The sequence below is a fragment of the Salmo trutta genome, chromosome 21, assembly GCF_901001165.1.
Source record: "Salmo trutta chromosome 21, fSalTru1.1, whole genome shotgun sequence".
Lineage (NCBI taxonomy): Eukaryota > Metazoa > Chordata > Actinopteri > Salmoniformes > Salmonidae > Salmo > Salmo trutta.
In genome coordinates this window covers 23,371,511-23,398,847 of record NC_042977.1, presented here as the reverse complement: position 1 = coordinate 23,398,847, position 27,337 = coordinate 23,371,511, and the positions used below count along the sequence as shown (strand labels likewise).

General features: G+C 40.1%; 1 protein-coding gene across 7 annotated transcripts in view; it reads right to left on the bottom strand.

Moving 5' to 3' along the window:
- The window catches only part of LOC115156990 (astrotactin-1), a 277,551-nt gene that overhangs the window by 110,156 nt on the left and 140,058 nt on the right, over nt 1–27,337 (bottom strand). For all 7 annotated transcript variants that reach the window (XM_029704808.1, XM_029704810.1, XM_029704809.1 and 4 more), the window contains 3 exons: nt 24,390–24,556; nt 22,939–23,133; nt 14,594–14,721 (listed from right to left, as the gene is read on the bottom strand). In XM_029704808.1, coding sequence (XP_029560668.1) covers nt 14,594–14,721; nt 22,939–23,133; nt 24,390–24,556 — 490 coding nt within the window. The remainder of the gene's footprint in view (nt 1–14,593; nt 14,722–22,938; nt 23,134–24,389; nt 24,557–27,337) is intronic.

Sequence of the window (27,337 nt, the reverse complement as noted above, 5' to 3'; positions counted from 1 at the left end):
AGATGCCTTGCTTCTTAGGGTAATGATTGACTTGGTCAGCTTGTTGGGGTTAACAACAAATCATCAATGGCAGGCAAAGCATAACAAATGTAGCTATATGTAAATGAAAATACATTGGGATGTGGCGACATTGATCATCCAAATCTTTTCTCTAGATGAAATTAAGCATTTCTATTCTACCTCTGGTTACAGTGCAGAGTTAACATCCCTCACACATCACCATATGTAGCGTTGGCATGGTGCTAAATCATCTAATCTCCTATGGCAACTGTCAGCAATTCTGAGCTGTGCAAGGAATCACACCCATACATCAATTTAACTTTCCCTTCATGTTCTACTCATCTGGAAGATGTCTAAAGACACAGCATATCCTGAGAGCTTTAGGAGCTGCTACATTGTCAGTCAAAACATCTGTGAAACATAAAAGAGAGCATTCAGGATTTCATTGAGTAATGATGGATCTTCCTATTCACAACTGTATGAGGACATTCTGGGCCCGTGTCACAATATATCACCCTAGTAGGCAACTACTAGTTCAGACACCCACCGGAGGACAGACACTGACAGAGTCGTTTTGTTCTACTGAAAGTACTATTCAATGAGAGCTGTAATATCGTATTGGTAATGTGGTGTCCTATTGGTATTGAGCGATTATTGCCTAGAACTTTCCAATTCACGACTGTATGAGGACCTTATGGACTCGTGTCACAATATATCATGCTTCTGAGAGACACTGAAATAGACTTTTTGTTTTTAGTAATAGTGAAATGAGAGCTGTGTTGTCCTATTGGTATTGAATGGGTAATGGGGTTTGTGTTCCCCTGGAAAGAACACAAATACTGTGTAGAGGATCATTCTCTTTCAGTGTAAATAAGGAGTAATGCAACGTATTTGTAATTTAGCTCGTGAGCCAAGTGAAAATTCCGCCGGTAACAGTTCCTTTTTTCTAGCTGTTCTTTGAAAATGTATCGTTTGGCAGGGGCTTGACATATTGTATGAACTTGATGAATAAGGCTCTAAATGTGATGTTCACACATTGTCCTCACCTTGAACAACATTCATTTATCCCTTCTTATGGGAAAACGCTCCCCAAACAATAAAATTCCTGGTAGTAGGCACAGCGCTGCACTGTTCATGTCCCCTTATAAAATGAATAACAAGCCAAAACATATACAGCCCATATTCCTTCTTTTCAAAGGCCTTGTCTCCCTTTACCCCTTGGGTGCTCTGCTCTCATTGTCTGACAGAATGAGTAATATGACTGAACTTCACATCACAAACACAAGTTCAGTCTCTAGTCGTCGCTAGTCATTTTGCCACGATGTGGCGAGCCTCGGGTGGAGTCATTAACATACACTAAAATGAACATAGATTGAAGAGAGAAAAAGATAGACACAAATCAAGGACTAGGAGGCAGAGGAGATCTGAATATCAAACCCTATGTGTGACCACATTGGATCTATGATCTAATATCCTGAGGGCCTTGTATATCTCTGTGCCACCACTGCCAAATCTTATATATATTTAAAAAAAATCTAGAATCTTCTCTCAGGAAGATTCATAGCGACAACCACAGATGGAAGTAATCTTATGGCTCATAGAACCCCATTAACTATGGGACCCCATGTTCCATTTCACTCTTGGATAAGTCGAAGAAGGAATGACTGAGGAAAGAGGTGGAACACTGAGAATTACCTGACACTCCTCTACTAATCTAATGGGAAACTAAAAGTGAGTCCCAAATGGCACCCTATTCCCTATATAGTGGAGTGCACCACTTTTGACCAGAGACCCCAGGGTACTATATAGGTATAGGGAATAGGTTGCCATTTGGGACACATCCTAACTGTAATATAGCAGTGGAGCCCACTCTTCTTCCTGAGGAAACTGATAAAAAATCTCAAGCCTATAGTAGGAGCAAAATGTTAGCTTTTGAAAAGATGTATGGGAATGGCTGTACGTAATGCCTTGATAATCCAACGGCTGTCACGTCTACTCCCGCTCCTCCCCTCCGGCGTTTGACGTCGCTGGTTTACTAACCACCGGTCCTGGGAATCATCATTACACGCACCCATGCTTCATATATAGGCACACCTGGACTCCATCACTTCACTGATTACCTCCCCTATATCTGTCACTCCCTTAGTTCTATTCCCCAGGCAGTATTGACTATGTGTTACATGTCTGTACGCTACTCGTGTTTCTTGTATTGTTCCATTTATTATTAAACTCACCACTTACACGTGGTTCTCGACTCCAAGCATCCACGTTACAATGGCAAAGATTATGGTATCATATACCTTGTTGGACTAAATCACTAGGCCTACCACTCATCTCTCCTTGACCAGGTCTTCTCCCATGAATAATTTCCACTGCCTCTCAACACTTTTCATAATGTTAGTCATGTGATCAGTTGATCAGTATTGTATAGGTGGTGCCCTCTGTTCCATAACCATGTACACTACAAAGTATACACTACAGTAATCAATTCAAATCATATTGAAAAAAGACAATCATGTTAATGCATGTGTTACTCAAGTGAAGGTCAGATATTCAGAACAGGTTATGGCAAGAGTGTAGGTTGAAAGTTAAGTTTTGGATTAAGTTAACAACACAGAAGTTTATTTGTTAAAACGGTGCTACTGAACATATTCTGAACACTACCTCTCTGCTCTTCTGTAAAGTTTTGATTGAAGATGGACCAAATTAACAAACCAGGCAGGAGGCCTTGAAGCCCCACAAAAAGGATGAAACATTAAGACTACAACAGTAGGAACGTCTCACATCTAAAGAATCCAACAGATTGAGGCCATTCATAAATCAGCATCAGACTAATTAACGAGGCAGATTTTGCATCCAAAATGGCACCCTATTCCCTATATAGTGCACTACTACTAGCCCTGGTCAAAAAGTGGGCATTAAATAAGAAATAGGGTGTCATTTGGAACGGAACTTTAGTTTTTTTTTAATTCCAAGGTGACACCCTTTCCATTTTAGCATTGTCAAAGGTACTGTAGGACTAGGAACTGTCAATGTCTTATAAAATATCTCAGCGATACCTCTGTTCTTTAGCGATCACTAGGCCATATGCTGTGGCTTTAATTGAGAGGGACTTGGGGAGAAGGGACTCTGTGTCGCAGTTTGAATCACTGCCATTCTGCTTGCGTCAACGGTCAAACCACAAACCACCACCAGTTCAGTTCCCACCAAGCCCACCAAACACATTCCCCCCCAAAATGTAAAATGTACTATAATCCTGATGCTAGAAATTAACAAGCAGCTCAACTAGACTGTAATGTCAGTCAATATACACTTCTGAGAAGTTATTTGCCTGTGTACTGTCTAGGCATACATAGAACTCTGTAGATGTCTCCTTGGAGGAGGCCTGTAGATCCCAGAGGAACAGGTGCGCACCATGATGGCAGTCTTTTTAAGGGGCCAGCCTTAAGGTCCCTGCTCCCATGCTGGGGCCCACACTGTATTAATTATCACATCTAATGCTGTCGGTTAATTAATTGACGTTTACCGCAGGGAATGGCTCAAGCAATTAATCAGTGTCAAATAATAAATTAAACCCCAAATGTGATTACAATTGTGGGCTGCATCCAAAATGTAAGATGAATGGAGCTAGGCTTTTTCAGGTACGCCAGAAATTGTCTACTACTCACAGGCAGAGTGCACAGTAAATAAAACAATTGTCATGACTCTCTCTCCTTGGTGAGGATCAAAAGGACCCATCATCTAGGCAAATGTTTGAGGATACCCAGACCTGTTTTATGACTTAAATACCTTGCAGAAACTCTCCCTTTGGCTCTGCAGGATTGGAAGGCTGAAAATCCTTTGTTACACAGAGAGACTTTGCCACCAAAAACTTCAACATCAAACAATGGACACTAGAACAATATATTTCAACATCCGAATGTTGGGAATGATGAGAGATGGAATATGGAAAATTCATGTCTATTTTGTGATGTCATAAAAATGATCAGAAAGACATTATAACGGAAACATTGTAACTTTAAGAGCTTTCACCCTGTGTATATCAGATTTACATCTAAATGTTGTAAAAAACTCCAGAACAAAAGAAGCCTACAACTAATAAGGACATTGTGACCTCTGATGGACAACCAGAGACTTACATCAAACCACTTCCCATAGAACCATCGAGTTTAACAGAGAGATGAAAAAGACATCCATGCGTAAATATATACATTGCAGTTCTTTTCCCGAATGAGCGGTCATTCATGTGCAAAGTATTCCTATTCCCATGAGTGTAGCTTCCAAATGTATGTACGGTAAGGTGACTCTCTTTGTCTCTCCCTCTCCTTACATACCCCTCCCTTTCCATTGTGTAAACGAACGGTTATGCTTTTCTTAGTCCACTAGGGACCTGTTTTCATTGTATTATGTATGTAATCAATAACCTTATGCTGTGTGTTTAGGTATTCTGTATGATGATTTAGTTAGTAAATACATAATTAAGCCAATTTGTGTATTGCTGATTCATCACTTAGGTTATGGTTCGTGCAGATATCCAAGAATTGTGCGACGTTCAGAATGTGACTGGTGAGGTAATAATTAATAATTGACTGTTATTGATGTAAGAGATATTGATATATTTCTAGAGTTTAAGTCAGGAGATAGTAACTCGTTAAATAATTTTTCCCATGGTGCCCCAAATTCCTAATGAGTTAATTGTTACATGATTAATTTAATCAAGTATCAATTTAACATAGTAGGTAATTATTCGATAAAAACAGTCAACACATTAATGATAGTCACTTCTCAACACACTGTTGTCAAGGAAATGTATATGTGTAACTACAGTAGACACCTACTGCTAGTACATCACAACTGAAATATGACCTATTAATAGTACCAATGATTTTGCTTCTATTCTGGAGAACATCACATCATTCTTATGCAAGGTGGATACTCCATACTCCATAAAGTATACAGTGTCTCCAGAAAGTATTCATACCCCTTCACTTAATCCACATTTTGTTGTGTTACAGCCTGAATGCAAAATAGATTAAATAAATGTTTTTCTCACACATCTACACACAATACCTAATTTACATAAGTATTCACACCTGAGTCAATACATGGTATAATCCCTTTTGGCAGCGATTACAGCTGTGAGTCTTTCTGGGTAAGTCTCTAAGCATTTTGCACACATAGATTTTACAATATTTTCCCATTATTCTTCATAAAATTCTTCAAGCTCTGTCAAGTTGGCTGTTGATCATTGTTAGATAACCATTTTCAAGCAGATTTAAATCAAAACTGTATCTAGGCCACTCAGGAACATTCACTGTCTTCTTGGTAAGCAACTCCAGTGTAGATTTGGCCATATGTTTAAGGTTATTGACCTGCTGAAAGGTGAATTCATCCTTCAGTGTCTGGTGGAAAGCAGACTGAACCAGGGTTTCCTCAAGGATTTTGCCTGTGTTTAGCTCCATTCCGTTTCTTTTTTATCCTAAGAATCTCCCTGGTCCTTAAAGAATACGGCAGGTAGCCTAGTGGTTAGAGCGTTGGACTAGTAACCGCAAGGTTGCAAGATCGAATCCCTGAGCTGACAAGGTAAAAATCTGTTGTTCTGCCCCTGAACAAGGCAGTTAACGCACTGTTCCTAGGCTGTCATTGAAAATTAGAATTTGTTCTTTACTGACCTGCGTAGTTAAATTAAAAGAAAAGACAGCAAGTTTGTTTCAGCCACCACTATGCTTGAAAATATGGAGAGTCCTATTCAGTAATGTGTTGTAGTAAGCTAACATATGGAATTGTTCTAAGATGGTCAAACCATTTAGCTAGTTTAGGACCCTTTTAGGTATAAAAATTATTGGATAAAATATTGAATTTGGCCTGAAATACTATAGCCCATAGAAACACATTGAATAATAATTTCATAAATGGCAAAAAAGACGTGTCTGTCTATATCTAAAATATACTGCTCAAAAAAATAAAGGGAACACTTAAACAACACATTCTAGATCTGAATGAAAGAAATAATCTTATTAAATACTTTTTTCTTTACATAGTTGAATTTGCTGACAACAAAATCACACAAAAATAATCAATGGAAATCCAATTTATCAACCCATGGAGGTCTGGATTTGGCGTCACATTCAAAATTAAAGTGGAAAACCACACTACAGGCGGATCCAACTTTGATGTAATGTCCTTAAAACAATTCAAAATGAGGCTCAGTAGTGTGTGTGGCCTCCACGTACCTGTATGACCTCCCTACAACGCCTGGGCATGCTCCTGATGAGGTGGCGGATGGTCTCCTGAGGGATCTCCTCCCAGACCTGGACTAAAGCATCTGCCAACTCCTGGACAGTCTGTGGTGCAACGTGGCGTTGGTGGATGGAGCGAGACATGATGTCCCAGATGTGCTCAATTGGATTCAGGTCTGGGGAACGGGCGGGCCAGTCCATAGCATCAATGCCTTCCCCTTGCAGGAACTACTGACACACTCCAGCCACATGAGGTCTAGCATTGTCTTGCATTAGGAGGAACCCAGGGCCAACCGCACCAGCATATGGTCTCACAAGGGGTCTGAGGATCTCATCTCGGTACCTAATGGCAGTCAGGCTACCTCTGGCAAGCACATGAAGGGCTGTGCGGCCCCCCAAAGAAATGCCACCCCACACCATGACTGACCCACCGCCAAACCGGTCATGCTGGAGGATGTTGCAGGCAGCAGAACGTTCTCCACGGCGTCTCCAGACTCTGTCATGTCTGTCACGTGCTCAGTGTGAACCTGCTTTCATCTGTGAAGAGCACAGGGCGCCAGTGGCGAATTTACCAATCTTGGTGTTCTCTGGCAAATGCCAAACGTTCTGCATGGTGTTGGGCTGTAAGCACAACCCCCACCTGTGGACGTCGGGCCCTCATACCACCCTCATGGAGTCTGTTTCTGACCGTTTGAGCAGACACATGCACATTTGTGGCCTGCTGGAGGTCATTTTGCAGGGCTCTGGCAGTGCTCCTTCTGCTCCTCCTGCGGAGGCAGCGATCCTGCTGCTGCGTTGTTGCCCTCCAACGGCCTCCTCCACGTCTCCTGGTGTACTGGCCTGTCTCCTGGTAGCGCCTCCATGCTCTGGACACTACGCTGACAGACACAGCAAACCTTCTTGCCACAGCTCACGTTGATGTGCCATCCTGGATGAGCTGCACTACCTGAGCCACTTGTGTGGGTTGTAGACTCCATCTCATGCTACCACTAGAGTGAAAGCACCGCCAGCATTCAAAAGTGACCAAAACATCAGCCAGGAAGCATAGGAACTGAGAAGTGGTCTGTGGTCCCCACCTGCAGAACCACTCCTTTATTGGGGGTGTCTTGCTTATTGCCTATAATTTCCACCTGTTGTCTATTCCATTTGCACAACAGCATGTGAAATGTATTGTCAATCAGTGTTGCTTCCTAAGTGGACAGTTTGATTTTACAGAAGTGTGATTGACTTGGAGTTACATTGTGTTGTTTAAGTGTTCCCTTTATTTTTTTGAGCAGTGTATATTAAAAAAAACATAACCCCTTATTTTTGTTGGCACAAAACTACCTCCATACTTCCATTCATTTGTACGGGTTAACTTCAGACGAGTCCCATGACACTTGTGGGGGTCGTCGAGCAAAATGAAGAACACCATCTTGTTCGTTTGGACACTTCAGACCAATTTTTGGAATGTCTCATGGTCTGACAAACATTGCTGTAGCTCGGCCACCATCCACCGCAAATGCGGAAGGCCGACATAGGTGGATGCGGTGGATTGAATCCTGATATCTCTAGCTTAAACTGACATATTTTGATGGGGATTTTTTTATTATGTTACACGGATGTGTCAATAGACTCTTAAGGATAAAACACTATTAATGCACACAATGAGTTCATGCAACTTATTATGTGACTTGTTAAGACATTTTTTACTTATTTAGGCTTGCCATCACAAAGGGGTTGAATACTTACTGACTCAAGTCATTTCATATTTTTATTGTTAATTAATTTGTAAAAAAATGATCAGGTATTGTGTTTAGGCCCGTGACACAAAATCTCAATTAAATACATTTTAAATTCAGGCTGTAACACAACAAAATGTGGAAAAAATCAAGGGGTGTGAATACTTTCTGAAGGCACTGTACATTTACTGAACATGAAAAACGCAAATTGGCTAATTCCGGTAATTCAGATTTTTTTTGCATGTGAATGCATGAGCAAGCCTGAGTTTGATTGCGTATTAACATAGCAATTATCTTTGTAGCTACGGAACAAGCTCAGCTTGTGTAGTAAAACGAGGTAACTTTATATGCCAGTCTGTAAATTCAAATTGCCTTGGCAAGTAAACAATTAACCGTGCAACCAATTGATAGCACATGAGGAGAGAGAGGAAGATGTTTTTAGAATGTTAAACAAGGCTCTCCTAAGTGTGACACAATTAGGTCGGTACATTGAAAACAGACTATAGTGGAAGTTAGTAGAAGGTTTAGAGTTTATTTTAACATCACCTTTGTTGCTGATAAACAATTGCTTTTTTTAATATATAACTTTGTCTTACCTATTCGACACTCGCTAAAATACATTTACATTGTACGTGTTTCTAACTGGCTTCCAGGTTTCAAACAAATGACTAAGTCTATCAACTCAAACAACAATTACTGTTACGCTTTTCATTTGTCAGGCTAACGCATCTATGATTAGCCACACCAGGATTATAGATCCTATTTCAATTGAAGCTTCAGCAAAAGTTTAATATTGAACACTGGAGATTGTTGAGCTTAAAGCTAACAGCAAGTTTGTTTGTTCTTTACTTCTCCAAAGTCATGTACTCCAAAGCACACCTCAATTAAACTTTTGTTCAGCATCTGAAAACAGCTAGCAACACAAGAGGAAAGGAAATTGCAAATAAATCTATCAAACCTGACTGTAATGCTCACATTAACTGTTATGTCTTTGTGAATTCTTGAAGCTTTTAAACTATAGAGATAAGATATTGGTCAATAAAAGAAAAAGGACTGATGCAAAGACCCAGAAGCACGGGAAATACTCAACAAAACATCGGACACAAAAACCTGAGACAATGCACATGTACCGAATGGTAAGTGAGCTGAGCTGACAGTAGCTACTCATGGTTCCTGACCCATCCAGTGGGGAACTGCAACAGAAGCATAATAAGTAACACTGCAGGTCAAACCATGGCCCAGCCGAGGAATTACCAGATAATAAAACAATCAGGCCAAAGTCCAAATAACAGACGGGGGGATGCCCTGAAATAACCTTTTAAAGGCTGAAATGAAAGGGTTTCAAATATAGAATTATCCAGTAGACTGCCTTACTCTATAGCTATAGACAGACACAGAATCACATTCTATAAACAGTTACAGTAGCGGTTGTATGGGGAGGTGAGACAAAAAATGCATTGAACACTAACAGAAACCCCAGAAGGCATGACCTTCTTTCCTGCTACCCATTACTTCAAGAGCGAATAAAAATATAGATTATGTGGCGTCTCAATGCTGACACATTTAAAGGAAACCATTGTCTGGTCACTCAGTGAGGACAGTACACCCCTGAGGGATAACTAGCACAGACAATATAGAAATAATATAACTTCTATTCAGTTATGAGCACGTAACAACAAATATATGAACTTAACAGCTACAATTTATATTTTTATTAATTCATTTTGATTAATATGTTTTAAATCCAATTAAGTCCTTTGGTTTTAGACTCGTGGAGGCTGAGTAATTCATTTGGTTGAATGCCATTCCAGATGAATTATCATACCATTGTATTAATGAATCATGTGTGCTTTATTTGGTGGACCTGGGATTGATAACTACAGTACATGTGCACTTTATCTCTCTAAGATATAGGAGGAGTAAAGTAATGAGAGAATAATTCAAAGAAGTTACTCAGAACTGTAATGGATTCTAGTAACTGGATTATCAGAAATACAGAATGTGACCCAAACTGACAGTGACAAACTGACAAAGTTTGCTGCTCTTGTGTAATGTTGCATCTATTATCTGTAATCAACCCTGTTATTGCATCAAGATGATCCTTATCTGTCTGAGATTGATAAACTTTGTACGATTTCACGTTTATTTCCTATCAGTGCAAGACAGAAATTGACTTCCAGACATGAACGCACACACTCAGTCACACACACATGCACTAACACACACCAAAACAAAGAAAATAGGTAAGCCAGCATCAAACCCGTGGAGGAAGACTCATTTTCTGGCTCTATGTGAAAACTCAGATTGTTATTGGTATATGAAAGCTATTTTTCAGATGCTGGTTGAATCTGCATGCATTAAAGCAGCTTTTGGGAGAGTTCAGGAGATTGTCTGCCCTGTATGCATGTAATAACACAAAGGAGATACAAACCCAGCGTGTCAAAACTCCTGTGTCAGTCATTTTTCCTAACTGGCAACAGTACCCACTCCTTTGATGATCACAGGCATCTAATCTAGTGCTAGAGCACAAACGATTGACACTGTGTACTATTTCACCTGTGGTGTTTCCCTTTCTACCTCTCTGAATTTACACTTTTACTATACTCATTCAGACGCTCACACACATTTTGGTCAATCTTAGCTGTGAGAACATGACAGCCAATGCCTTTGTGAGAGAGTTCCCTGAAGACAATCACTGAAATCCCAGCTGCCCTCCCAGCCCCCACAATACATACCAAGACTGCCGGTCCTTCTTTTTGCTTTAAAAGCCAGAAGGACTGCTCCCTTTCTCCTTTTCTTCATCTTATGGGACATCTGCTTAGTGGCAGTGAAAGCGTACCTGCTTTCTGCTTTCCAATTAAATCAAGATGTATTTGCCTTTCAAAGCCTCACCTACCTCTCTTCTCCATTGGAATAATTGATGGAACCCACTGGCCTATGATGAATGACTTCCAACCCAGAGATGAATAGGAAGATGAATGCATTGCTCTAGCAGGGTTGGAGAGGTAGTGCAAGGAGTGCTGACATGGTGACAAATACACTGACCATGGCACCAACCTGCCTAAATCAGCAAGGGAGGGTGGCAACCGCTCAAGAGCACCACCAGGCACATCCTCATTGCCTCACTCCTGTCTCATGGACTATTAGCTAAGTTAGCAATTAAATGCCAGGTGCAGTAGATTCAGTGTTTCTGCTATAATACGATCAAAGTGAAAGGATGCATATACCGATAGACACATTCAGGATGGTGTATGTTCAGTTATATGCTGAAAAAGGAGAATAGCCCTTCTAAGGATCGACATTTCAGGTAACTTGAAAGATCAATACTACTGTGTAGGATTTCAGCCAGCATCGGATAGGCAATTCCCTCCATTGTGAAATCTAAATGACATCTGCAATGAATCACTCAGACGTTGACATTTACAGTATCTATTCCGAGGGTGCAAAACTGGTCAACAATACATCATTTTAACCAGTTTTTCTCACTGGGATGTTTCATGATGATACTTTGAGACTAGTGAGGTCAAAACTGTAATTTTCTCTTGACTATTCTGCATTTGACTATGCCACATTTTAGAACAGAGAGCAAAACCCAGGAATCACTGTACCTGAAAGGGCCCCAGTAATCCCATCCCCCTGTATGCATAAAAATGTATCCTACTGTGTAAGATAAACTCTAATAGAACTGTAGCTGCAGGACTAATACAGCATTATAGCCTGTATCCTAAATGACACCCTATTCTCTATATAGTGCACTACTTTTTATCAGAGCCTTATTGGCCCTGGTCAAAAGTAGTGCATTAATTGGGCAATAGAGTGCCATTTGGATCACAGCCATATTGGGGCATGGTGCAGTGGTAATGGGATACTGTGCTGTGGCTCCCCTCCAGCCCACAGCAACCGTTGGATAAAAAAAGTTGTGCTTCACAGAGGGACAAGGCCCTGGGATGTGATGACAGCAGAAGATCCATTAAGATTATACTTTTCTAATATCCTCTGAAGTTTCCAATAAACTTTAAATCTTAACAGATGCCAATCTGTCCTTATTGATTGTTAATTACTTTGGAAATAACCTTGGAAATGTGGGTTAGAGTGAGGTACACTGTAGTGTCTAAGCCATCTTCTTTGAGAGGTCATATAAAACATTTAAATCCTTAACATTACTGTGGATTCCCAAATATAAAAGGTGATGGCATCTCCCACAAAAGACCGCAATTACTATGGATTTTGTTTTTCACACCACTGGACGCATCGGGCCAGTTGCATCCAAACATAGGTACCATAGTTACCGTAATAATTTTATAGTACCAAAGGTACTGCTGGATGGTTACAGTATATATACAAAAGTATGTGAACACCCCTTAAAATGAGTGGATTCGGCAAATTCAGCCACACTCGTTGCTGGCAGGTGTATAAAATTTTGCACACAGCCATGCAACCTCCATAGACAAACATTGGCAGTAGAATGACCTTACTGAAGAACTCAGTGACTTTCAACGTGGCACCATCATAGAATGCCACCTTTCCAACAAGTTAGTTTGTGAAATTTCTGCCCTGCTAGAGCTGCCCCGGTAAACTGTAAGTGCTGTTATTGTGAAGTGGACATGTCTAGGTACAACGTCTCAACTGCAAAGTGGTAGGCCACACAAGCTCACAGAACAGGACAGCCGAGTGCTGAAGCGTGTAGCGTGTAAAAATCGTATGGCCTCGGTTGCAACACTGACTACCGAGTTCCAAACTGCCTCTGGAAGAAACGTCAGTACAAGAATGGTTCGTCGGGAGCTTCATGAAATGGGTTTCCATGGCCGAGCAGCCGCACACAAGCCTAAGATCACCATGCACAATGCAAAGCGTCAGCTGGAGGGGTGTAAAGCTCTCCGCCATTGGGCTCTGGAGCAGTGGAAATGCGTTCTCTGGAGTGATGAATCACGCTTCACGATCTGGCAGTCTGAAGGACAAATCTGGGTTTGGTGGATGCCAGGAGAACGCTACCTGCCACAATGCGTAGTGCCAACTGTAAAGTTTGGTGGAGGAGGAATAATGATCTGGGGCTGTTTTTCATGGTTCTGGCTAGGACCCTTAGTTCCACTGAACGGAAATCTTAACGCTACAGCATACAATGACATTCTAGACAATTTTGTGCTTTCTTACTTTGTGGCAACAGTTTGGGGAAGGCCCATTCCTGTTTTAGTATGACAATGCCCCCGTAGACAAAGCAAGGTCCATACAGAAATGGTTTGTCGAGATCGATGTGGAAGAACTTGACTAGCCTGCACAGAGCCCTGACCTCAACTCCAACACCTTTGGGGTGAATTGGAATGCCGACTGCGAGCCAGGTCTTATCGCCCAAGATCAGTGGCCGACCTCATTAACGCTCTTGTAGCTGAATGGAACCAAGTCCCGGCAGCAATGTTCCAACTAGTGGAAAGCTGTCCCAGAAGAGTGGAGTTATAGCTGTTATAGCAGCAAAGGGGGATCAATTCCATATTAATGCCCATGATTTTGAATTAAGATATCCACATACTTTTAGTCATGTAGTGTATTTGCTCATTTCATAATTTCCACTGTGACAGTTTGTTTATAATATGCAAAATAGTTCATTGTCCCACTGCAAATCCGATGGTGCTTTAAGACAACCATTATATTGTACTGACTACTGAATGACAGTACTGCAGCATACTGTATGGTCACAGCTTCACAGTTTTCACAGCACATATCTAACCATTGGTTGGGCGTACATCCGTTTTTATTTTTACATTTACAGATAAAAGGAAGATCAGTGTCTTTCCATTTCCAGGAAATTGGATGGAATGGGATTTCTCTCAAGTTGAGTAACCCAAATGTTAAATATTCTGTTAAGCTCCCTGTGCAGTAATGTTGAATTGGGCAGTAAAATATTTAATTGGTCAGTAAAATGTTACACAGCACAACATCAGCAGCAAATGGGAGATGTGAATGGAATGATGAAAGATGCATTACATTGAAGCCTGAGTCATTTGGTTGGAGCAGGGAGGGATCTTTCCTCTGTTAATGAGGGTGTTTTAGATAGAACCTCTGTATTCTGTCCAAACGGCACAGCTGGCATCATGTAGTGTGGAGAAGCACCAGACAGAATTCTGATCTGACAACAGTAGCACAATCCAAATCACCCCTTTTCCTCATGAAAAATGATTTTGTTAATATCTTCCCCCATTTCCTTCCAGTTCATTATTTACTTGATTATCTGCTTGGTAACATGGCGTACTGTGTGAATGTGGATTGTGCAGTGTGCTTGATGCAATCACACACGTTTTGAAAAGGTTGTTGAAGGTTGATGTGGATGTCGTGCATGTTTTATGGAAATACAATCAAGGTTATATGACAATACGGTTGTCAAGAGAAAATCTATACATTTCAAATTGCAGTGGTTCAAAAGCACCATTCTTTTTTGGTGGAAAACTATTTTTATTGAAAACAATTGACCCTCATGCAGCAAGTCATGCTGTACTTCAGTACATGTACTGTACCTTCCATATCCGTTTGCATAGTTTCAATATGCTCAACATCAAAAAGCAACATATGGTTAATGATTAAAACATATGCTACTAAATGTACATACTCATATCATACATTGATTCTGTAAACATCTCCTACCTGTGAGATAGTCTGGATCAGGGACTGGGTCTGACAGCTCTTCGTGGCACTGCACGTCGGTTGGCACTGATGCCACCACCATGCCATCTGGGAGCTGCTGCTCGATGCCTCGGGCAAAGTTCTTCTGCCTGGATTAAGGATGAGACAACAGCCTATTTAGAGCCCCACAATTACTCACCCATCCAACTAGGCCTTACGAGGGAGACAGGGAATAAGGCAAAGAAGAGACTGTACCTGCGTCCCAAATTTCACCCTATTCGTTATACAGTGCACTACATTTGAACAGCTCCCTATGGACCCAGTGCAAAAGTACTGCACTACATGGAACACGGTGCTATTTGGGACGCAGACACAGCTACCAAGAGCTTATGAGGGCCTACAGAGAGAATAAGGCAGAGAAGAGCCAGTGTCAATCATGAGCACATTGCAAAGCAGTATCTTCTGAAGTGAAGAGGAAAGTCAGCAACTCTTGGAGAAAAGTGGAAGATAATATAAAATATTATTGTTAAAACCAACACGTTTCAGCCCATAGCCTTCATTAATTTTTATTCTAGCAGATCGTTAAGAGAAAATCTGTAGGAAATATATGAGCATGCACGGAAGAATCAGAGACATCGAAAATGTCATTTTTCATTATGTTAAATGTCCTTTTAGTCTGTGATTCTCCAGTTCCAAACCTGATATGCTAATGTGTTCACGTTTAATACTGCTCTTCCTGGTATACTCATCCCTGTCTCTGCTCACTAAATTCATTCATTACAATAGTGGTAATCTCCACTCCAAAGTGACCATTTGAAAGTTTGAAAAAGAGTAGATCTTAAAGGGCAAATTACTTTGAATTGAATATGAATAAACGGTATTGTTGCTACATCTTTCATTTGTCCTATAAAAGGATCAGCGAGGAACCTGAAAGTTATATAAAAGCATTATTGCTTTATGCTGACTTTTCTGCATTCATGGTAAGAGACGCTGGTGAAGATTTGAGTTTGAAAGGCGATCCTTAATCTAAAAATCTTGGTTTTTCCTAGAAAGCCTGAATCATGAATAACCACATGTACTGCATGAGGATACACGTTACAATGATTTTAGAACAGACAAATAATGAAAGCCAATCCATACAATAGTGATATAACTTGTGGGGACAACTTTATCAAAAGAAAACACACACACCCAAAAAACACACAAATAGCTGAGCAATGGCTCTGTACAGTACATCTACAGTATATCTACTCATATTAAGTCGATTCTTCTGACTTGAAGGTTAACAGCCACATCTAATTTAGAAACCAAGAATAAACAGCATTACCTTAAAATACAACTTTCCATAATTGGGTTGAAACAGGAAAGGGGTAGGATGCAGTTACAAACCCCTCCTATTATTCATCTATTGAAAGGACCATTTTGTTATTTCCACATTCCAAACACAAATGTCTGTCTTGAAGCAATAATACTCCCAGCATCACACTCCCATGACTAAATATATTCTTACAACCACCTCTAAAATAATAATTTATCCCTTGAAGTAACAAATTAAAAAAGGTTTTCATAACTGTAAACTGCAATAGTCCTGTCAACATTTAAAATCCATAGCAGTGCCAGTGACAAATATACTTGAGCTTTTAGGGACTTAGAGCTAGCAGGAAATGGATGTAACTGTAAAATGGATGTGCATATATAGCTAAAATCTAGTGTGAAAATTAAACCTGGGCCCATATCCACAAAGCATGTTAAAGCTGTTTCAAGACAAAAAAACTCCCAGCTCAGAGTAGGTTTTAGGATAATGTTAAGACACTGCCCAGACAAACTCTGAGACAGGAGTAAAATCAACTCATAAACGTTTATCTCTGCTGGTAATCACGACAGTTTGAGGTACCGCAATAATGGCGAATAACCAATCGTGAGGAGGCCTCGCCAGCTGTGAACGCTAAAGCACGCTTCAGACAACCACGCCGAATGTGACTGTAAATGAAATGTTTGATATAATTTTCACCTGACACCATCACTTTGCCTACTCTTAAATATTGCCTAATATGTTGGCATGCATAACCTTTTTTAAACCAATTCTACTGGTTGGTAAAAGCTGCATTTTTTCGATATGACCGTTATATCAACACACTCGCCACTCCTGTTTAACAACTCTAAATCGCTTTGGCCCAGTATGCATCAAGTCGAATACAACAGATGTAAACCTTACAGTGAAATGCTTACGTACAAACCCTTAACCAACAATGCAGTTAAGAAAATACCTAAAAAAAGTAACAAATAAAAGTAACAAATAGTTAAAGAGCAGCAGTAAAATAACAATACCGATGCTATATACAGGGGGTACCGGTACAGAGTCATTGTGCAGGGGAACCGGTGTCGAGGTAATTGAGGTAATATGTACATGTAGTTAGATTTATTACAGTGACTATGCATACACTACTGGTCAAAAATGTGGACACACCTACTCATTCAAGGATTTTCTTTATTTTTACTATTTACTACATTGTAGAATAATAGTGAAGAAATCAAAACTATGAATTAACAGATATGGAATCATGTAGTAACCAAAAAAGTGTTAAACAAATCAAAATATATTTTATATTTGAGATTCTTCAAATAGCCACACTTTGCCTTGATGACATCTTTACACACTCTTGGCATTCTCTCAACCAGCTGCATGAGGTAGTCACATGGAATTCATTTCAATTAACAGGTGTGCCTTCTTCAAAGTTCATTTGTGGAATTTATTTCCTTCTTATTAATGCATTTGAGCCAATCACTTGTGTTGTGACAAGGTAGGGGGTATACAGAGGATATACCTATTTGGTAAAAGACCAAGTCCATATTATGGCAAGAAGATCTCAAATAAGCAAAGAGAAACAACAGTCCATCATTACTTTAAGACATGAATGTCAGTCAATCCGGAAAATTTCAAGAACTTTTAAAGTTTATTCAAGTGCAGTCGCAAAAACCATCAAGCGCTATGATGAAACTGGCTATCATGAGGACCGCCAAAGGAATGGAAGAACCAGAGTTATCTCTGCTGCAGAGGATAAGTTCATTAGAGTTACCAGCCTCAGAAATTGCAGCCCAAATAAATGCTTCACAGAGTTCAAGTAACAGACACATCAACATCAACTGTTCAGAGGAGACTGCGTGAATCAGGCCTTTATGGTCAAATTGCTGCAAAGAAATCACTACTAAAGGACACAAATAAGAAGAAGAGACTTGCTTGGGCCAAGAAACATGAGCAATGGACATTAGGCCGGTGGAAATTTGTCCTTTGGTCTGGAGTCAAAATTGGAGATTTTTGATTCCAACCTCCATGTCTTTGTGAGGCGTGGTGTAGGTGAACGGATGATCTCTGCATGTGTATTTCCCACCGTAAAGTATGGAGGAGGAGGTGTTATGGTGTGGGGGTGCTTTGCTAGTGACACTGTCTGTGAGTTATTTAGAATTCAAGGCACACTTAACCAGCATGGCTACCACAGCATTCTGCAGCCATCCCATCTGGTTTGGGCTTAGTGGGACTATAATTTGTTTTTCAACAGGACAATGACCAAACACACCTCCAGGCTGTGTAAGGGCTATTTTACCAAGAAAGAAATTGATGGAGTGCTGCATCAGATGACCTGGCCTCCACAATCCCCCGACCTCAACCAAATTGAGATGGTTTGGGATGAGTCGGACCGCAGAGTGAAGGAAAATCAGCCAACAAGTGCTCAACATATGTGGGAACTCCTTCAAGACTTTTGGAAAAACATTCCAGGTGAAGCTGGTATAGAGAATGCCAAAGGTGTGCAAAACTGTCATCAAGGCAAAGGGTGACTATTTGTACAATCTCTAATATGAAATATATTGATTTGTTAAACACTTTTTTGGTTACTACTGTACATGATTCCATATGTGTTATATTAATAGTTTTGATGTCTTCATTATTATTCTACAATGTAGAAAATAGTCAAAATAAAGAAAAACCCTTGAATGAGTAGGTGCGTCCAAACCTTTGACTGGTACTGTATCAAAATAATATTTTAACAACTCCAACTGCATGTGGCGCAGGAACCACTGACTCGCTGCATTTTTGTATTATCAAGACACCTGCTGGTAACTCTTAACTGGTTAGGACAGCTAATGCATGAGGTCTCCTAATTATCTGTTGATTAGGTGGGACTCTTATGACTAAAGAGGCTTCATGCATAGCTTTTCTTTTTACCCATAAGAGTAGGAGTAAAATGTCTCTATTCTCAGCACTTACAACCAATTTTCTACTCTGAGACACTATGTGGATGAGGACACTGACCTTCTATTGGAAACACTGCAATAATGTATGCCATTTCATTTGTATTGCCATTCCATGGACAGGGGTAAGGAAGAGAAACACATTGTTAACAGTAATTAAAAGCATGGAAATTAGACTCACACAAATCAAATATGCTGCTTTAGGCATAGTATAACAATGCTTATCGCTTGAGCAAAGGAACTAGAGAAAAGGTACGGATAATGCACCTTGGGCCTTGAAGGTGGAATGGTTTTAATGTGCCATTGTCGTTAATTAGTATTGTCAAAAAGGAGGTATACCGGTATAAAATATGCGATTGTTAAACTGGCTTAAAGCCAAGTCCATATTAGCATAGTTAACTGCCAAACTTTATCACAAATTACTTTTCCTGTGACCTCAAAATGTAAGAGCACAAAAAAAGTCTGAAAATGTCTGCACTCAAGTAAGTAGCTCTGGATAAGAACATCTGCTAAAATGACTAAAATGTCAAATGTAAATATAATTTAGTGAGTTTCTTTAGACTTTGGTCTCTAACAAACAACAATTAAAAGAGTATGGTGTTTGCAACGCCAGCATGGTGTGTGCAACGCCAGGGTTGTGGGTTCAATTCCCACGGAGCGTCAGTACAAACAAAAAAAAATGCATGAAATGAAAATGAAATGTATGTATGAAAATGTCTGCACTGTAAAATGTAAGTAGAATTTGGAACTATTTTAATCAAATTATAATCAGTTGTGGAATGAGATGAGCATGGATGTCAAAAAACAATTTCAGTTTCTTTCAAGATCTGACAAACTAAAGTAAAAATTGTATTTTGGGGTTTCAGGATTTCAGCCAACTTTGTAATTTCAACTATGACATACCTCAACCACAGTCCTTTTGATTGACATTGACACTTTTTTTGGGGGGGGGGGGGTTCGCTCATATCTGACGACAAGTGATGGAATGACCCTGGGGTGGAATCTTTACAGGGTCCAATAATAGAGGCAATGGCCTCCAGTGTTCAATATAATCAATCTAGCTCAGACAGACATTTTATATTTTAATTAAGCGAGTAGATTAAGGTGTTCCTCCTCTGAGGGCGTGAGAGGAGACACCCCACCAAGTAGTTTGGGAATGTGGTCTTAATCATGATACCAAGCAGGGCCTGATGAGAACAAAGGGCACTAAAATATTAATTAAAACCTGCTCTAAGCATGTTGTGTGGAGGAGTGAGAGAGAGAGAGAGCAAGGACAGCAAAGAACGAGGAGCCAAAGGGGAGAAATAATGAGAAGAGGTTGCCTTTTTAACTCACATTATTCTAATAGTCTTCATTGCCTCCCTCAGAGACACTGAGATCTAGCAGTGGGACATCGCATCACTGCAAAGTCTCTACACATCTCAGCTGAGATCCCATCCCATCTCCCTCTCTATGCTCAAGAGAAGAACAAAATGTAATGGAATATTCCCTTATATGTGCCTTTGATATAAAACTCTGTGTCTAGGCTGGTCTCAGCCACATAAAAGCTCCGGCTAAGATTGTGTGACACCTCTTATTTACCTCCAATCCTCCACAGAAAACTCTGAAACTTTTGAAATAATAATTACCAAGCCAACTCTGAAATTCAGCCGGGTAGCATGAGCGATTCTGACAACGACATCTACCTTTTTAAAAACATGAAAAGTGTTTCAGAGGCTGGTGAGCATGAAAGCAGAGCCCACAGCCCTGTGTGGATAGAATCAGACGCAGCTCTGTGGCACAGCCTGGAGCCTGGCCATCCAGCACGCTCTGCTCCCGCTGACTGGGTACAGGCTAGCCTCATCTTATTCCAGCAACACCGGCTGTGAAGAGCCAGTGGGTACCTGCTCACTCTGCTAGATGTGTCCTTTAATTTCCTTCCTTTTGTTGTTCCAGCCAGACTAAATAAAAAGGTAGGGGTAGGATGCCTCTTTTTCAAATAAATAAAAGATCAACAGTCAAACTTGACTCAGAGGGAATGTGCATATTTTGTCTAGTTTGTGAACACTCCGTGTACAGTAGAGTGTGGAAGAGTTGAGCTTGGGAGTTTGAAGAACCAAGCTTCCATTTCTACCCAGCAGCTATGTACTGTATGTGGTTTCTGTGCTTTTCAGAAATGTGAAAATAGTCCTAGTTGAAGTTCCATTACTTTTTACACATTACATTAATGATTAGACAGTGTTAAAATGTAATATTCTTGCCTTTCATTCGTTTACTGTCAAAGAGTGAAACAGATGCTTTGTTACACTCCAGAACCGTGGGTTGGGGCTCTGAAGAAGAGCCAGTGAAGCTCCAAGCACCAGGCTGGTGTGAGTATGAGACAGAATAATACAGTATTTTTCTCGACTTTTTTTCCAGGAAAGACTTTGATGACGTCTCTCATGGTGACTCTCTTTGTAAACCATCCATGAGTCCCACAATAACTTATTCCCTTCCATGGGGTGTCAGTAAATGGCCAACATTTTATTTATAGTGTTACATTTGATTTACCTATATAATGTAAAGACTATACTTCAAGGCAATATACATTTTGAAGTTGGTTTGGCCATTTTCTCCTTTGAAATAATCCAAATCTGTAACATTAGCATTTTTTTCTAATTGAGAGACTGTTCATTCATACTTTTCTAGATTAAATGTGAAATTCCCTGCACTGCTACATCAGCAGTAATATTTACATCCCAGCACTATTCCTCCTATGTATCAAAGTTGACTATTTCCTTTAGTTTCCAATTAATTTTCACATCAGTATGGCATTCTTGTGAGGCTTAATGAACCCACCAGTGCAGACCCTTTGTTCATTGCACATTCAAAGTTTTATCTGCTCCAATTAAGGTCCATTACACCAAACTGGCTCCTGGTCACTTTTAATTCACTTTTTGCCATCTTGTATAATTAGGGTTTGCATTAACTATGGCTCCCCAAAGAGGCTTTCTCCAGTGCTGTGTCTGCCTGCACTCTGCACAGGAGCATTTGGTGCTTTTCAAAGTCTGTCTGAAACCCTGGCTGTCTCTCCCAGTGCTTTCAAAATGAGGAGATCAGAGCATTTGAGATTTGGCTACTTGATGATATTAACTTTCCCTCGTTCACCTTCCTCTAGCACTCATGTGACATATTGTAAGTGGATGAACTGCCTCCGGCTGCAGGATCCATGTGCACCCAAATTAAATTTCAGGTCCGCAGATTATTTCCGTGACCTTCTGACTTCCTGACTTCAGCGGAAAGGAAGCATCGTGAGTGGACGATGGTAATTAAGCAGCCTTCAAAGCATGCTGCCATGGAACTAATTCACAAACATCAAAACAGGGACTGCTGTGCATTTTGTTAGATACTGCAAGCATATCTTTAGATCCTCATTCACAGGATACACTGTATTTATATTGACATGAAATGTGGTATCATTATGATCATTTTCATTGTGGAGGGAAGAGTACATTTGAAATATGCCATACATATTTAATCTTCTGAGTTCATTAATCGCTCACCTTGCTTTAGTCTACTATACATCTCTACATGTAAAATAAAATCCATAAATGCATTTCCTCCACCGGTGGACCAGTTAAGCAACTATGAATCAATCATTAATCATTCTTATACCATGGCATTGTTGAATAGTTGTTTCTGATTGGCTTGATGGGCATTCGAGGTCGTGCATTATTTCCCTATAACACATTGTATATTTGCAAGGTAGAAATCAATGGCTATAGTTCATTCTTACATGTTCTATGTTTGAGCTGCTTTTGAAAGCAAAAGTCGAATTGGAAACATTATTGGCATTGTTATATTCGATTTTCATAATAGCAAGATAGGACTGATTGTTTGGTTAGCTAGTAAACTAGCTAGCTACTTCAGTGGATGTCGAACTTATAGCCATTGTATATAAGGGATAATCAACTTGTGGCTCAAAAGTTCTCTGGAAAAGAATGCAACTCCGTGGAAGGTAAGTTCCACTCGGCTAGCACGTCGTGGAACACACCTTCCACATCGTTTATTATTTTCCATAGAACACATAGCCTCTTGTTTATTATCCCTTAACCTATTTTATACATGAGATAAAACCCATGACACAACTCATACAATACCTGAAGGTAGCTTTGAGGATCTGACCAGAGATGATTTCCTTGGTATGGTTGTTGTAGCCATAGAAGAGGTCCCCGAAAAAGGTTTGGTTGGCTGGGATGTCAGCTGTCTCCCCACAGTCCAGTCCCTCAGTACAGGCTTCAGACAAGGGCTGGCAAGAACGACCATCTTGACCTCTCTTGTAATCCTCAATACAGCTACAACGGCAACCAGAAAAAACAATGGTAGCAGTGTGAGCTGAGCGTTTAATGTGTTCTTACATTATATTAAATTATATTGTTTAATCTAGATTAAACATGTAGCTTCTGATACATATAGTCATATTCAGGGTTTAGACCAAATTCTGTTTGAATTGAAGTCAATACTGGGATAAAAACTAGGTTGTTTTTGACTTCTACTGGATTTGATTGAATAAGTTACTTTGTCACTGATTGAAGAGTGCATGAAATTCCATCTTAACATTATGTAAACATCACTTTAGCTAGCTATGAGGATTATTTCTTTATTTTACTTGTGTTCATGGTTCACTAGTTACTCAGAAGTGCACCTCTTTATGACAGAGTTCAAGGGGATACACAAAATAGGCCTCACGAATCTAGTGTGCTGATCAATTCTATGTTTGTTCTATTGTGCTATTAAATCAATTCAGTGAACACAAACCCCACATTTCATTTTTCAAAAAGGAAATAATTCAAACAGTGTGAGTTTTCTCAAGACTCTTCATATTTATGACATTTTGACATCCCAGTGTCTAGCGAGCTCTGTAAAATGTATCAAAAGGCAATACGAAAAACGGCCAGGGATTAAACTGAAAGAAGCTTTCTTCATGATGGCATTGTTCTTTCCACAGGAAAGTGTTACTAAAGAGGGTTAGATATGTCTTAATGCAGTCCTAACGCACATGGCATACTGTATAAACTGGTTCACTTTCTCTGTCATATTATCATGTGTCACATGATAGAAAATGACATGTTTGCCACCTACAATCATAAAGACTTTAGTAGTCAGGAGAAGACTTGACACAGACTAAAATAGAGGTCAAAAGATCCTTCTGTTTTAAGAGACAACCTCTCCAAGGGGAAGAGACAACTCACTCTGAGTGACTAACGCACTGCACAGCTGACATTTAAAATACTTACTGCTGCACTTTCTTTTCCTACTAAATCTATGTCATGACAATGCCTGACAATCACCAGGAATCTACTGAGGTGAAAAAGAAGGACATACTAGTAATTTCATGGCATTGTTTAAATGTTCTACCATGTACAATTCAATCCTTTTATACACTTTAGGATATGACAGTTCAGTGTCATGTAATGTCAGCTCAGTGCCACAGAGACAAGGCCATGGGCCCATAGGGATGGCACAGTATGGGACCTGGTCAAAACTAGTGTACTATGAAGGGAATAGGTTGCCATTTGGGACAAATCCAAGTCCTGTAGTGTTCTCTCACCCGCAGAACATCTGTATGTTGTAGAGGGTGGGGTCGTCCTCCAGGGGGGCGAGCTGCTGGAGGCAGAGTTGTTCACAGCCTCCGTTGAAGCCATCAGAGCAATCAATGCCAATGTGGTGGTCGTAGCAGCCTGTACCATCCTTCATAGGGCTCAGTCCCGGAGGGCACTACAAGTAGTGGGAATAAAGGATAAAGGATGTCACAGATTGTCAAAAACAATAGGGCTACAGATGAATCAAAATCATATGAGATGTGATCTGATTTTAGTTCACACAGAAATAAGTAGAGATCAGAAACATCCAGATCCCATGTGTGTGTACGAATTATAGAAAAGGGGGAAAAGCAAAATTAGAGAACTTTTGGAAAAACCAAGGTGAAGGCTTTGATTACATTTTCCCAAATAACATTCTGTAAACTCTTTTACACCACAAAGGACGTGCTGCTAACCAAGATATATGAGGCACAAAGGTAGCATAAATTCACAGAGGCCTGCAGAACTTCTACAACTCCACACCTGCATCCATAGTTACAAAGACTCCCCTGTGCCTCCCAAAGCATTTTTTTCAGAGGCCTGTGAACCCAAATTCACATGATGTTCTCTGTAAGCCATTCCTTCAAAGGGGACTTTGATGGGATGATACTTAACAAGGCATCCCTGCCTGGAGAAAAGAGAAAAAAGCTATGTTTGCCTTCAAGCAATAAGGAAGCATAAGCGACAATATATTTATTTATTTCCTCTTCAAAGTCTCCAGTGCCCATCGACCCTGGCATCATGACATCCTAACTAACACTAGTCTGTGTTAGACAGGTTGAAAGAGTAACCCTGTGGGGAATTTAACCTGTTGCTTTTGTTTTTACAGGATCGTATGAGAAAGAGTTTGGACCTAACGCCAAGTCACAAATTATTTGATTATGACCAATATATTCAGACGTAAAGATTTTACAGACTGTTGCGGTAGGCTATGTTTGAAGCGAAGCTCTATGTGGATGGATCATACATACTACATGATAACCTAGCATGAGACTCATAACCAAGGGGTGATGAGGAAATTAACAGCCATGAAATAAATATATTTTTTTCACCATAGGGATGAGGGGAAAAACATTAAATATGAATTGTAACTTCATCAGTTGAGTCAGACAGCTGCACTGAAAATCCACAATTCTCCTACATCAGGCCTTGTGGAGTTTTCTGTATTTATGTAAGATTTCAGATTGTGGTTTATGTCCCCCCCCATTTCATACATACACTAGGGCTGGGATTCAATCCGACTGCAGTTTGTCAACAATTATGCTTTTAAAGGCAATGTTTCAGTGTTCGCAAGGATCTGATTCATGGTAACACTGCATGTCAGCTCTGTCCGACATGCAAAATGACCTTTAAAAGCCGTATTGTCTACAACCTGTGCGAGGGTTAAATCCCTTCCTAGATCATGATGACCCATCCCACCATTGACAACAGTGTAGAGGACAGGTACAGTACAGTACATTGCTTTTTGAAGCCTAACACATACGTTGTTATACCAAGAGGTCTGATTGGCCCTCTTACACAATTGTTTAACCATTGGGCTAATGGACGTGGTAGTTGATAAAGTATCAATGGCCAGTGAGGCACATGTAGTAACAGGAATACTTCGCCTCTCCCTGGACTCATTGTTATTGATTTGTCGCAGGGCTATGAGCACTATGACAACTGATTTATCACCTGTAATGTAAAGATCATGGTACATTGAATCTCCTAACTCATCTGTAGCAGAGACTCCTTAAATCACTGGGCCTCTTTGCAATCGATGGCAATGGGGAAGTGTGTTGTGTGTCAAAGGGATGTCAGAGAGGAATTAATGTATCGATAGTTCTTGCTTGTGAACCCCACGTCTCTCCTTATTGAGTGCTGTAATAGGCCTCCGTTCAATGACATGCAGAAATACGACAACTCAGGAGCATTTCCCCAATGTCCAAAGAATGGTGATCATTAAAGACGTGCTTGCCTTATACTGTTTGAGGATTTTTCATACAGTAAGTTATCTATTGATAACAATGCAAATATTAAGTGTTCCACTTTAAGAACATTTTAGAAATTGACAATGCATGATTGAGTTAATCATACGATGTAAAACCCTTCAGATAATGTGACAAATGGCAAAAGTGTAAAGATCCATCCCTCCATGGTAGAAACATTAGATAATGTCAAGAAAAATTATTATTTCATTTTACTTTTTTTTTTTTAAATTCTCTCTCTTTTTTTTGTGTTGCTTGGTCAAATAACAAACTCATGTTTCACCACAAAATAAACAACATCCTTTACCGGCAGTTTAACGGGCAATGAAGCCTTTTTCTACTTCTCCAGAGTCAAATGAACTCGTGGATACCATTTTATGTCTCTGCATCCAGTATGAAGGAAGTAAGAGGTAGTTTTGTGAGCCAATGTTAACTAGCATTAGTGCAATGACTGGAAGTCTATGGTATCTACTAGCATTCTCGCAGTTACCATAGACTTCCAGTCATTGTGGTAACGCTAGATAGCAATTACGTTAACGCTAGTTAGCAACTTCCTTCAAACTGCACTCAGAGACATAAAAATGGTATCCACGTGTTCATCTCACTCTGGGAAAGTAGAAAAAGGGCTGAAGTATCCCTTTAAGGAAACGAGACAGTACTGTATATGATAGCACTGTACAGGCTTGTGAAGCTTTTGTATTTAGGCTGAACTAGAAAAACCCTTGAACCACTTTGCCTTTTAATCTTATTTTCTAATGGAGATACAGTCCTCCTGCTTACTTCCAGCTTATGGGAATCAGCCATGTGGTATTGCTACTGTACATAGCAAGTTGGATAAGCTATGCTATTTCCAAATCCGGCAAATAGGCAGATTGGAGAAAGTGGACAATAGAGATTGAAACCTTATCCAGCCAGCAGAGTTTTCTACACTTGCAAGGAAGATAGATTTG